This window comes from Halyomorpha halys, unplaced genomic scaffold (assembly GCF_000696795.3).
Source record: "Halyomorpha halys isolate HHAL.00 unplaced genomic scaffold, Hhal_1.1 Scaffold18.1, whole genome shotgun sequence".
NCBI classification, from domain to species: domain Eukaryota; kingdom Metazoa; phylum Arthropoda; class Insecta; order Hemiptera; family Pentatomidae; genus Halyomorpha; species Halyomorpha halys.
Genome location: NW_027114407.1, coordinates 1,840,373 through 1,854,479, shown reverse-complemented (window position 1 = coordinate 1,854,479; position 14,107 = coordinate 1,840,373). Strand labels below are relative to the sequence as shown.

At 27.1% G+C, this 14,107-nt stretch overlaps 1 protein-coding gene across 4 annotated transcripts in view; it reads left to right on the top strand.

The window, feature by feature from the left end:
• Nucleotides 1-1,109: 1,109 nt before the first annotated feature.
• Nucleotides 1,110-14,107, top strand: part of Pld (Phospholipase D) — a 30,930-nt gene continuing 17,932 nt past the window's right edge. For 2 of the 4 annotated variants that reach the window (XM_024358294.2, XM_014420851.3), the window contains exons 1-13: nt 1,110-1,252; nt 1,356-1,573; nt 1,645-1,773; nt 1,846-1,941; nt 2,035-2,139; nt 2,231-2,351; nt 2,444-2,595; nt 2,739-2,927; nt 4,105-4,184; nt 6,033-6,265; nt 7,376-7,495; nt 9,166-9,305; nt 11,844-11,942. In XM_024358294.2, coding sequence (XP_024214062.1) covers nt 1,416-1,573; nt 1,645-1,773; nt 1,846-1,941; nt 2,035-2,139; nt 2,231-2,351; nt 2,444-2,595; nt 2,739-2,927; nt 4,105-4,184; nt 6,033-6,265; nt 7,376-7,495; nt 9,166-9,305; nt 11,844-11,942 — 1,622 coding nt within the window. In that variant the 5' untranslated portion in view covers nt 1,110-1,252; nt 1,356-1,415. Of the gene's footprint in view, nt 1,253-1,355; nt 1,574-1,644; nt 1,774-1,845; nt 1,942-2,018; nt 2,140-2,230; nt 2,352-2,443; nt 2,596-2,738; nt 2,928-4,104; nt 4,185-6,032; nt 6,266-7,375; nt 7,496-9,165; nt 9,306-11,843; nt 11,943-14,107 lie in introns of those variants that run through there. The other 2 variants (XM_024358293.2, XM_024358295.2) reach the window with 2 other exon arrangements.

Below are 14,107 nucleotides of genomic sequence, written 5' to 3'. Positions count from 1 at the left end.
ATAACCCGCTCGGCATAATAACTATATTATATATAATAGTTCATATTTTCCTTTTATTGGTTATTTATTTATTTACACAGATGGCAAATATTTGTAATAAAATTTATGAATTGAGCTACTAAAAAAAACTAAAATAAAATTAATTCATAAAAATCAGTATATTTTTCCTACATTTTACAATTTAATACTTGGCTTACAACAAAAAATATATTTAAGTCTTCAAAGCCAAATAGAAATTTTTGAAAATTGAGATAGTAACTTTTAATGGTGACAAAAATATCATCATCATTATATAGCTCTCCAATTTTCCTTATTCACCATTAATCATTTGTTTTCTAGGAGACAAAAATGATTCAAAATACTAAAATAAATTAAAACAAGACAGTGTTCATCCAATTAAACTTAATAACATTATATGGGAAAAATTGTAAAATCTGATATGATGAAATGTATAACTGGAACTAAAAATTATGTATACAAACTGCAATGCTATGAAATAATTAACACATAAAAGTAGTTTTTTAATTATTGACTTGGAGCAATGAAAGTCAACGCTTGTACTAACTACAAACAATTTAAAGTTATCCTCACTCTGACTTTGACTTCCGTCAAAACAGCCCTGCAATGTGAGGCGAAACGTTGGCTCAAATAAAAATAGTATACCCTATAAACAATTTATTTAGTAAGACATGAAGAACATTTAAATGTAAATTATTTTAAGGTGTTGTAAACTCTCACTCCTTTTTAAATATTTAATTTTTAGAATTTTAATTAAAATCATCAACTAATAAGATTAAAAAAAGGAAAAATGTTTTATCATTCTTCAAATATGAAAAATTATTTGAGTAGCTGCTTTCTATTCCTATCCATCAAAGAAAGCAATTATTAAAATAATATTTTTTGTATTGATAAATTACTTTTGGGATATATATTTTGATACTTCAAGATAATACATTGAATTCCTAACTATTGTTTAGTAAAATATCAAAATAATAGGATTGACAAAGGTTGTAAGTATTAACAACAGGTAGCGCTACTTATCACTATGGGGCTTGATCCATGTTTAGTTCAATACATCGAGTTGAGAAGACAGGAATCGAGATAAGATATCGATAATGAATCACATCCTTATCTTTACAACATAGCAATGTCAACACCAGCGCAACAGTTGGAATTGCTCTTGATTGCGAACATGGCCCTCAGCGTTGATAATCCATTGACAGGTGTTCATTCTTCTCTTGATAAATTCAAGGTTAGATTGGGTCGATTATAGCCCAGATAACCGAAGTACTGTATGAACTAACTTGCCTGTAATTATCAACTTTTTTTTTTAAATTTTATTTATTTTTTTTTAGTATTATATTACTCTCCAATAATTTCGCCATGGCAGTCTTTTTATTCTATCTTTTATCAAGATGACAAAAGAAGAAATAGAATCTGGCAATGGCTCGGAACCAGCCTCATTGGATTCTGAGTATGATGATGGGCTGGCCATTTCAGATATTGATGTTCCTTCTCCTGTCACATCCCCTTCGGAGCAAAGAAAAAATCTTGATGCAATTTATAATTTCAGGTAGACTAATATTTTAGTCTCTCTAATCATACATCTATCTGCGTTGGTTTTCTCATTACTTATTTTTACAGATTAGTTCACAAAGAACCTGTAAAGTTCAAGTCACCTCAAAGACGAGTTTTCAACTCCGATCAAGAGATATATTTGGATATAATAGATTATGAAAGAAGTGTTACAACTCATATTATATATCCGAATTTGTAGGTAGTTAAATAATGTTTTTCTGATACTGCTGATCATCGATCACATATTTTATTAATTTTATCTTTCAGGTATACTATTCAGTTAAGATATGGTGAGTTCATGTGGACTGTCAAAAAGCGGTATAGCCAAATTTATCAGTTGCATCAGCAACTCAGATTATACAGGTCACTGATTTTTACATATTTGATTTATATTTATTTTTATATATCTTTTTAATTGTATTTATATATAATAACTATAGTACTATTCATCAACAGAGCTTCTTTGAAAATCCCTCTACCAACCAAAGCACATAAAGAAAGGCGAAGTAGTTTTAAACAAGAAGCGAGCAGAAATAAGCATTCAAATAGAAAGATGCCCAGGTTATCTATAGTTTTAGTGCTCATTATTTATTTACTTTGTTGTTAAGTTAATTATTAGCCAGTTTTTTTTATATTTCAAAATTACTGTTAGATTTCCTTCAAAGCCGGAAGCCCTAGTTCCAATAGAACAGTTGCCGACTCGAATGCAACAGCTTGAAGATTATTTAAGAAGCTTACTGAAGATAAAAATTTATAGGAACCACCATGAATTGGTAGATTCTTGTTTTTCATAAATTTTGATCCTAATCAAAAGTTCTATTTTATATTAACACCTTTACAATTAAGATATAATTTACTGTTCTAGGCGAATTTCTTTGAGGTGAGTCATCTTTCATTTATTTATGAACTGGGTGACAAAGGTAAGGAAGGAATGGTGCAAAAAAGGACCCAACGAACAGCATCTGGAAGCAGTGCTTGGAATATCTGTGGCTGTTTGAACCAAAATCTCTGCGTTAGGTGGTACTTTTTCCCTCTTTTTTTTTATCTATAAATTAATTTTAATTATACCACCTTAAAAAATACATATCCTTTTATTTATTAAAATACACTTTATAATGAAAAATTAAAATAACAAAGTTTTTTAAATATTTCATCTTTAGATGCAACTTTGTGTGTGCTGATTTATGTGGGTCATGGCGAACGAGGTGGTTGGTTGTTAAAGACAATTTTATTGTGTATACCCAGCCATCATCAGGAAGAGAAAAATGTGTTCTTTTATTTGATTCTGCTTTTGAAGTATCCTGTGGAATATTCCCAACCAATGTTCTTCTTATTACTAATCTCTCTAGGTAACTAATTGTTATAATTTTATTTTTTAGAAATTATGTCTTAATATAACTTAATAATAAGTTTCTTGATCTGTTTCCTATAGCTTTATTGGTAATCAGCTAAGAACTTTTAAGGTAACTAATCTATCTAATTATGTGTTTCATTTCTTATTTTAAAGGATGCATTGATATGTGTTTATTGCATGACATTAATATTGATTTAAAAAAAAAAGAAAAACACTTATTAGATTCATTCCTTAACCTTCTCTATGTCTGTAGTAGATATGATGCTTTGTAACTCCTAGAATAGTGTAGATATTGTTCATAACAAGTTTCCATAGCATTATTATTATTATCAATTTTAATGATTCTATTCATTACATCATACAATTATAATTATGGTTAACTATGTTCATATATGCTTATAAAGGTAAAATATATAATTAAAATGTAAATTATTGAAGTATGTAATGACGTATTGGATTTAAACTAAAAATAATTACTTCATTTAGCAATAGTTTAAAAAACAATAAATATCTGAAGAGAATATGTTAATGCCTTCCAAATGAGCTATTTTTATGTTGAAACATTTTTCCTCCTTCTATCATAGGATAAGTAAATGTTTCAATTTATTTGTCATTAATATTTTGTTAATTACCAGTTCATGATCATGTGTACAAGTTCATGTAACATTAGGTAACGTAGCTCACACACATTATGGTCATTAACTAATATTTGGCAGATTATAATTGGGAAAGTAATACACTTTGTAATGAAAAATCAAAAATTTTCTATGCTATGAAAGAAAAAGGTAAAATATTTCAATAATTACACTGATTGTAGATTCCAAATTATTGATAATGTGACTATTTCTTTAAAAAATTTGTAAATTGAAATTGTTTTGTTTAATTTAATATTATTAAGAAGGAAATGATCTAGGTAGTGGAGTGAACTGTTTATAAAGTCTCGGTGTTTATTTATTCCTTTAATAGAAATAAAAATTGTTCCCATTATAATTACTTAGTTCTGCCTATTTTCAGCTCTTAATGAACTATTCATACTATTTTTAATTGTAGTTTTTCTGACTGCCATATGAATCTTCTTTGTTCTACTTATGGTCAACCATCTATATACAATTTAATTATTATTGTTTCAATAATAAAGATTTTGAACAATTTTTATTCTTACTTTGTTTTAGACAAGTTGTGATAAAGTGCCCAACAAGGAGAACAGCTCGTGATTGGCAAACTTATATTAGAGAAAAATTAAGAAACGAAGGTATATAATTATTATGTATTTTTTTAAATTTATTTTTATGCTTTAATATTTTATTTTTAATCAAATTTTGAACATATTAATACATCTTTGAACAAACCTTTTGAACTATTGTATTCTTAATATTTAGGGTTAGTGATGGTTGATAAATCTTAAGATTTTTTTTTATTTTTAATTGAAGTAAAGATTAGCTTGAATTTCTACAACAAAAAAAAATGTCAATTTTCAAAGATAAAAAAATTAAATTTTATTTCTAATAACATTTATACTTTTTTAATCTAGATAGAAATACTTATTGGTAGATACCACAAAAAATTTTAATTGATTGCTACAGTATCTGTTACAGTAACCTATTGTATTAAGGTAGCATTTACAGGCTTAAAAACTTCTTCAGGAATATCTGGAATAAATTTCAAGTTGTTTAGTGGAGTTAAGAATGTTTCCATTGCTTGTTTCACAAATGATATTTCTCTTACATTGTCTTTTTTCCGTTATCTATACATGTAGGCAGATCAATACATTTATAATTTTTAAAATGTAGAAAATGTTTGATCTGTAGAAATATTATTGAATATCTAGATTTAAAGGTTCTTGAAAAAAAAAATTGAAACTAAGATATCTTATATATGGACATTAAAAAAATTTTTGGGTTTTAATATTCAGAAAATTTCTAATTTTGCTCACACTTCTGTCTTCAATTTTTTTTTTTTTGCAGAATTTTCACTATTCAGAATGGAGTTATTATTTTTTTTTGAATTTGTTTAATATAACCTTTTTATAATATTTATAATGACAGCAGTATAAAGTACATATTTTAAATTATATATGTTATAATTAACTTTACATTGTTTCACTCATATAAATGCACTACTTTGATTTTATTATTGTAAATCTTAATAAAAACCAATTTTTAATATTATTATTAAATTAAATTAAAAATTATCTGGTAAAGATAATGGTGGTTGTTACTATTTGAGTCATCGTCAGAATTGGTATAATAAGTGGCAATTTGTGTAGTCTGTGTTGTTTCCTGAATTAATTAACCATAACGACTATTTTCCTGGTTATATCCAGTAATTCATTGCAGTTTATGTTGACTTAGGTTAATCTAATTTTATTTATTATTTCATCCATAATACAGTGATAGCCGAATTTTGATAACAATAATTTTTAATCAACTTTATGAGTTCATTATGACCTTCTCCATTCTATCAGGTTCATGATTTCTCTATATTCTTGGTATTAGTTTAGTCATATAAATTTACTTTAAATATAAATTATGTGAAATAAATAAAGTTAACAAATATTTTTATTGAAATAAAAATATGTATTTTAATATTTGAAAGTTCATCTCTTGTAATTCAATTCATCTTCTATTTGATTCTTAGGGAGCCAAAAAGGAAAATGAATTACAGTTTATTCCTTTTTTTTTTTTCTTTTTCTTTTTTTTTTTTTGTTTTAGCTAGTAGCAGAGTAAATTGTTCTCTGAATCTTTATTTATGAACACATATTTACTGAAATGACTCAGTCTTCTTACATGGTCTTGATAATTACAAAATGATAAAAGTGTTAAATTTTTTAAAGCAAGAATTAAGCTTACAATCATTATTAGACTAATTCTGTGTACAGAACTAAGTGGAATAATACATATGTAACATACAAAAAGGAATGAAATAAATAAAAGGAAATAAAATATATATTTAAAGTATTTCTTTTATCATTGATACTATTAATAATGTTATTGGGTCAGTTTGATAAAAAAAGAGTTAGAAAATGGGGTTTTATTTTTCCAATTCTATAGAAACTGATAAGGGTTTAAGCTAATTTATGATTCAATTGATTAACTTGCAGGAGCAGATTTTACTCAGAGAAGCAGGTATATGTCTTTCGTTCCTCCGAGACCTAATGTATTCGGCTGTTGGCTTACGGATGGTTGTTCTTACATGTCTGCGGTAGCTTCAGCTTTGGAACAAGCAAAACAAGAAATCTATATCGCTGATTGGTGGTTATCTCCGGAGATACAATTAAGAAGGCCTCCTGTTGGAGAAACCTACAGGCTCGATAGGATTCTTCAAAAGAAGGCTGTAAGTATTCTTTTTTCTATTTTTTATTTTTTTAAAAAAGTTATTTCAAATTGTATCTTTTAGGTCATTTAAAAAATTAAAAAATATTTGGCTGTCACCTCATAAAACCAATCCAAAATAATTATTAATATTTTTGAAAAAAAAATTATATTAGATAACCTAAACAAAGTTTTGCTCAAAATGTTAAAATCACAATGAGTACAAAAAGTGATGCCAAATTTTATTTATAATAAAATTTAATTATAATTTTAAGAAAGTAAAAAAATACATTAGTAAGATGACATTTTTCTATAAAACTTATTGAAATGAAACTACACCCATGTTTTTTCCCAGATACTGTTTATTTCATCCAAATTAAAGAGAAAAAAACAAGAAAAAGTTTATTTATTTTTCTAATTCCTGATTCCCAAGAAAAAGGTCAAGAATAGTTATAACTGATAATAAAATCTTATCAATGTTCTGTGGTTAACCAGTTCATTATCAAAATAATGTTTTTACCTTTTTAACTACTTATAGAACTATGGGAATTGGTACACTTTTTTATTTTACCTCATTCAAATTCATAATAGATTTGTATGTTCTAAGGTCTTTAATTTCAGAAAAGTGATTTTTTTTTATAAAATATTACTTATGCTCTCCATTTCTTTTAAATTATTGAAACATTTACAATGTGATTTATGTAAATTAACTTTTAGTTCAAAGTCAGGAGGAATACAAAGAGTTTTGAGAAAATTTTAGATGGAACAGTTCTAGGCTACCCATAGTCCTATCCAAAGTATGATGATTACTCAAAGTATGATTGATTAATGAGTGTATTGATTTTTTTTGGAAATATAGTTCTTCTTGGGGATGGGGCAAGCTTAATTTGGCTTCTGCTCTTTCAATTTCCTCTTCTCCTCATAAAATGTTACAAGGAGAGAATGTAAAAAAAATCCCATGAACAACTAATATTTTGGGTAATTCTCAAAATGTTATTAAGAAATTATTCTTTAAGGGAAAATACACTACATTGTACATCTTTTTAAAGATAAAGTTGTGCAAGCCTCTATATTAGAAGTTTGACTTTATTTTATGCTTTTCTTATGTAAAATTAACTTGAATTCTTTTCAGGAAGAAGGTGTCAAAATATTTATTCTACTGTACAAAGAAGTGGAGATGGCTTTAGGTATTAATAGTTTTTACAGCAAACAACGGCTTATTTCTGAGTGTCGCAAACCAGAAAATTTAAAGGTAAACCTGTTTTCTGTATTTTATTTTTAGTTTATTTAGTATGCAACAACATATTAGTATGCAATTAGCTTTTCCTTAGTAGTTTCTAGTTCTTTTATAACTGCATTGAATAATTAAGGCTATTTTTAAAAATATTAATTCTTTTATTGCTTAGTTATTCTTTCTTTACCTCTGCTCTTTAATTTGACTCTGGTACATCTTTTGATTAAAAAAGTATCCAATTCTGTATTTATTTGAATTGGTCACTGCAAAATAATGGTCTACCAAATTCGCTTTGCAAATTCTTCAAAGTAGCAAAATATTACTATTAATATAAATATTTTATTTTAATAATTAAAAATATAACGGGTTAATTATATTTTTCTTTAATTTTATTAATGTAAGTTTTAGTGCTTCATTTTGACTGACCTATTTATGATCCTTACTAACATTAGAGATAGTCCATAGTTCCAGTATTTGAGAGATCTTGTTTGATACTTATTCCATGTGTTTAGTGTAGAGATGGGAAGGTGAATCAGGGGTCAATTCTAAGAGTCGCCTCCTCTGAAAGATTTGTACTCTGATTAAAAAATTACTTTTAATTGTTCAGTTCTCTATTCAGGAGAGTCAAAGAAGTGGAAGCAGGGGGGATTTTTTTTATTAAAGACTACTACTTGGCACTAAGCAGTTTAATTTTAAATCAATTTATAAAAAAAAATGTTTAGGTATGGTTAGGTTGATTACTTTATTGCATTAGAAAGGACTCAATGCAATGCATTGTAGACCATGAAGCTTTTGACTAAGCTCAGAATTCTTGTATTAGATCATCTACCTGAGTACCTGCTCTTGTGGTGAGTAACATTTTTTATGCTCTAAAGATTCCGGCATCAATAATTGAACTCAGACGTTTGTTCCCTACCAGAACATAGACCTAGTTCAGAACCGTTTCAAAACAGTCTCTGGGTCTAAGCAAAGCTGGGAGTGGGAGGTGTGCACAAAAGTTAAGTTTTTTTTCTACTTGATCTAAAGGAAAGGGAATACCATTTCAGGTGTGAATAGTGTTAGGTTAGGTTAAAATGACGTTATAAAAGGAATAACCTAGAAAAATAGGTAAATTCTTGTATTCTTCAATTAGCAGTCCAACAATGGTAGAAAAATTTGTTGGAATAAAGTTCTGAAATGGTTGAGCATGCGCAGTACATCAATCATGTATTGGTGCTACCTAGTTCAGGATTTGTCATTAGAACAAACTATAAAATATAATAAATTAAAGATTTCCATAATATTTATTAATAACAATATTACTTTCCATAAGGTAAGTAACAGATATAATGCAAATGACATATAATAAAGTTAATAATTGATTCTGAAAAGATATTTGGAAATATAAAAACATCAGAGAACCAAGAATTTATATCCCATCTCTACAACTGAGTGAAACAGAATAATGGCGAAATTGGATAGTGAACATCACTACTTATTGATGATTTCATTATTCATGATTGATGGTCCTAGCTATGCTGGGACTAAATGATAGCTACTATTGCCCAGTTAACAGGATTTCTAGCCTAACTTCATATCACTGAGATTTCTTTAATGTTGTGGCTTTCCACAACTTACGTATTCTTATTATAACTAAGCAATAAGCTTTTATGTATTTATAGGTGTTTCAATAAAGCATATGTTTGTAGATCCTTCGTCACCCTGACCACGCTAAGGCTGGAGTTTTTTTTTGGGCTCATCATGAAAAATTAGTAGTAATTGATCAAACCGTAGCTTTTTTGGGTGGAATAGATCTTTGCTATGGAAGATGGGATGATCGTTACCACAGGTATGTATATTCTTCTACAACTAAGTCGATTTTCCATGCCTACTTAACAATTTTATGAAATGAAATTTGATCTATATGGTAGGATATTCAAAAATTTTAAGATAGTTAATTGCTCTATCTGCTTCCTGGTTGTTACACATCACTCTCCAGATGCTAAATGGCTCAAAACCAAAGTTAGGCTAGTGGTTACTAGAGAATTGATCAAGATTCCAAGTGAAAATGTGATTGTTTTGTAAAAACCTCTTGAGAGTGCAATATTTAAAGAAATCGACTCTTTGATTAGTTTCCCAATTCACCTGTCTATCTCTACTCTATTATAAAACCATCTTCCAATTGGTTCTAATAAATTTCTTATAAAAAATCTTCCATTAACCACTAAATAGAAAAGTCATATACCTCTAAATTAAATTTTCATTACAATATATAGTTAGTTAGGACTTTAAGTATAAATAATTGTGTTATTTTGTTATGGTGGTAGAACACTGTTTCCTAAATCCTAACACTTTTTACTTTCACTTACCTGTATGTCACTTACCTGTCCAAATAACCTAGTATCTCAGAGTTATCTTTGTGTGAACAGCCTAACTCAAAAACGAGAAGTCATGTGAAACTGAAATTACATATTTAAGGTAGGAAATAATAATTAAGGTAGATATTTACCTGGGATATTACAACTTTTTTTAATAATATCGACTGACCAGAAATGTCTCTTTATAGAATCAATTTTTCACATTTTTTTTATTTTCTCGAAAACCTCTAATGAATTTGATCAAACTCAGCATGTTGATTTTCAATTAAATGGTCTTTTATATCAGCGTGGTCTTAGCCTCACTGAAATAGTTTGAGAGGTCTTAAATGACCAATTTTTAAAAAATCTTCCTCTAATGTACCTTTAATTTTGTTTATTTGAAAAAATAAACATTTCTTATTGTTAGCATTAATATTAGTTTAATAAAAAATATAAACAAATTTTATAAATAACTAATGCAGAAAAAAAGGAAAAATAAAAACATCTATTTCTAATGGGAGAAGTCGAAACTGCCCTATGTTTCACATTACGATTTTGTTAAACTGTTATATTCTTAGCAGGAACAAAATTCATATTTGTTATACCCACCTCAAGGAACCCTTAAATATGCATTTTTATAGCAACAGAAAAATAGAAATTTTTTGTTGTTAATTTTCACCTTTCCTTATCATTCTTTTCTATTTTTCTTCTAAAAATCACAAAAATAGCTAACTTGATTTCAACTCAAGCCCATCAATTAAGACAAAACTTGGAGACGTATGTAGGGTGGTAAGTGTAATTTGCGGGATGCGCGTACCACACCAGATTTTTAAGAATATAGTCAATAAAGCTATCTATTGTAGTAAGACTATTTTCTTTACCGAAGTATTTTTTCTTTATTATTCAGATAAATTATTCATGTGCTAGTATTTACTCCTTTGATTTCTCTTGGAAAAAAATAAGTAAGAAATAAGAAATGTTTCAGGAAAAATGATTCTACCTTCATCTATGATCCTTGGATAAAAAAAAACTTTTTTCAAGGTATGAAAAAATCAAGCCTAAGTTTTGTGTGATATCCAGAATTTGCTTCTGGAATATTTTTGACGTTGATTCTTTTGTTGCACTCGACTATTGTACATGTTTAATATAGTGCATTTAAATTAACCTTCTCACATTTTTGGCAAAATTTGCATGGCACATTTTATTTTTTAATTTATTTGATATTATATTTTGTTGTAAGTAGACTGTTTTAATTTTTATCATTAATTCAGGTTAATTACCTGATTAGTCTCATTTCTTATATTTTTGTTATTCTTGTAGCCTGTAGCTTTAGGTTTCCAGCACCATCTATCTATCTAAAAACAAGTTATTATTGTTATTACAAATTACCACAAAATTAAATTACAATTTTATGTTTGTTTTATATAATAAGAGTTTGTGCCTTCCAATTTGATTATCCATATTTCAGGAGATCATTTATTAGAATATTTTAATTCGTCATCTATTATTTCCAAAATAGAATTATTTGAAATTAAAATTATGTGTAAGTCTGGTTCATGATTTTTTATTTATAATCTGTATTTTGAAAAAAAACAAAAAAAACATGCATAAATTATATAAAAATATGAAATGAGACTGTCTGAGGTAATAAACCTGAATTAATGATTTAATTATATATTTAAGCATTGTTTGGTTTGGAATCTTTCAGTTTCAAATTATCAAATTTATTTATTTCTCAAATTTTACAATGTTATTGTTTGTAGTGATTAGAAAAAAAAGGTTACATTTCTTGATTTGTAATAATTTTTTATTCTATGCTCCAATTATTTTGATCAATGTGAATTTTAGTCTGACACTTTGTTGAAGATGAATCATTTAGTAAACATTATGTCACAGAATTATAGTTGTTTAATACAAATTATAGGTGATAAATGAAAGCTTATAGCTGTTGAAACTGATAATACAAACTCCATCAAAAAACATTTTGTTAATATCTTTGCTATTTTAATTATTGCTTCTTTTTATTATAGACTGACAGATTTAGGAATTTCTCCTGAAGAAAACATGGAACCTTTTCTTTCGCTGGGATTACCAACCAGCTTTTCACCGTCATCAGTTATGTCTCTAAAGTAAGTTTGGTTTTTAATTTTATTTTCTGTTAAGTAGAGCAAATTACTTTGTGTGTGAATAAATCATTTATACATCGGTGTACTGGCATCAGAGTTAATCTTGTTTGAAACAAAATAGGTTTCTCTATTGTAAAATTATAATTTTGAAAACTTTTTAAATCTTGGACATGTCCTCAGCTCTATGGATAAGAGCAATGCTTCCTAAGTTAAATGGAATAAAAAGACGCATTTAACATAGATATTTAATGTAATTTAAAAAGTGATGACTCTATCTCGGGGCACTGGATTACTATACAATCAAGGCACAAGGAAACGTCCTTATAACCAATTAAAAACATTATTAGTGGCGTGATGTGCAAAGTTTTGGCAAACTAACCATAGAGACAATGTCCACAGATGTTTGTGGACTTTGATTCTTAATAATCCATTGATGTAAAGAAAATTACTTGTAAATGAAACTTAACTCAGATGATTCAATTTTAATTGCATACAAATGAAAACTTTAACCAAATTTTCCATATTATAAGCATATGTGTATGAAGCATTTTTATATATTTCAATTTCATTTTATTATTTTTTCCTTATTAAATTTATATTTGAGATTTTAAGCATATGATGTAAGGCATTAAGCATTTTGTACCTTGTGAAGAATATTGTATTCAACATAAAAAAAAAAAATTACACAACTAGTGAATACTCATGGAATAGTATTAATCCGTGGTCTGGGATTAATTTGAAAAAATCTCTCTGGAATAAGTTTCTTTGTTATTAAAACTGTTTATTGTTACTGTTTTTTAACTTAGGTTTCTACTCTGCCTTTGTTACAATTTTGCACATTTCATTTTTTTTTTACTGCAAATTTTTCAATTTTTAATTGCACGAAAATCTGGTTTCTACTCATTATCATCTTATTATTTTGATTATAGAAAATTAATAAGAAAAGTTAAAATTAAAAGAAAACCATCTGTTAATTAGAGGCTATAGATTGTTGTACTGTTGTGTAACCAAAAATTAAAAAACCTCAACAATTGTCTTATTTTACTAAATTGTTGCACTCTTCTTACTTACAAACTCAATGTCAATGGTTCTGTATTATTCCTCTTATAAACTTGATTAGACTGAAGCTTGTTTAGAGAGATTGAAGATAAGGATGATGAAAGAATTTTTTTTTTATATTCTAATGCAGAGTTGGGCAAATATTATTGGAATGACGAGAGACCAATACTTTTTTATTCGTGAATTTTCTACTCGAATAATCAATTATTTGTACAAAAACATATGATAAACCATCCGAATACTTTTTTATTCGTCATTATTTTACAAGAATAATCAATTATTTGGACAAAACAACTCAAATAATCATTTGAATACTTTTATATTCGTCTTATTACTTATTCGTCCATTTTATAGAAAAATAATTTCTTATTTGATAAAATTAAATGATTAACCATCCGAATACATTTGTATTTGTATAAAGATGACATTTTTTGTCTTACAGCTATACATAGATGTATTTTATGATTGCTTATAGATTAATTTTAACTTTTCTGATTTCTAACATGTTAAGGTTCCTTTTGATGTAAAGGTCCATTTTTATGTTTTGGGATATATAGAATATGAAAATTCTATGGATTTATTTTAACTTTTCTGATTTCTAACATGTTAAGGTCCCTTTATATGTTTCAGGATATATAGAATATGAAAATGCTATCGATTTAATTATCGCGTATCGATTTATTATAACTTTCTTGATTTCTAACATATAAGGGACCCTTTTTATGTTTTGGGATATGTAGAATATGAAAATATTATGGATTTATTTTAACTTTTCTGATTTCTAATATGTTAAGGTCCCTTTATATGTTTCAGGATATGTAGAATATGAAAATGCTATGGATTTTATGACCGTGTATCGATTAATTTTAACTTTCTTGATTTCTAACATGTACTCTATATGTTTGGCATATGCAGAATATGAAAATACTATAAATTTTAAAAGCGCGTATCGATTTATTTTTACTTTTCTGATTTCTAACATGTTAAGGTCCCTTTATATGTTTCGGGATATGTAGAATATGAAAATGCTATAGATTTTATGACCGTGTATCGATTAATTTTAACTTTCTTGATTTCTAACATGTACTCTTTATGTTTGGCATATGCAG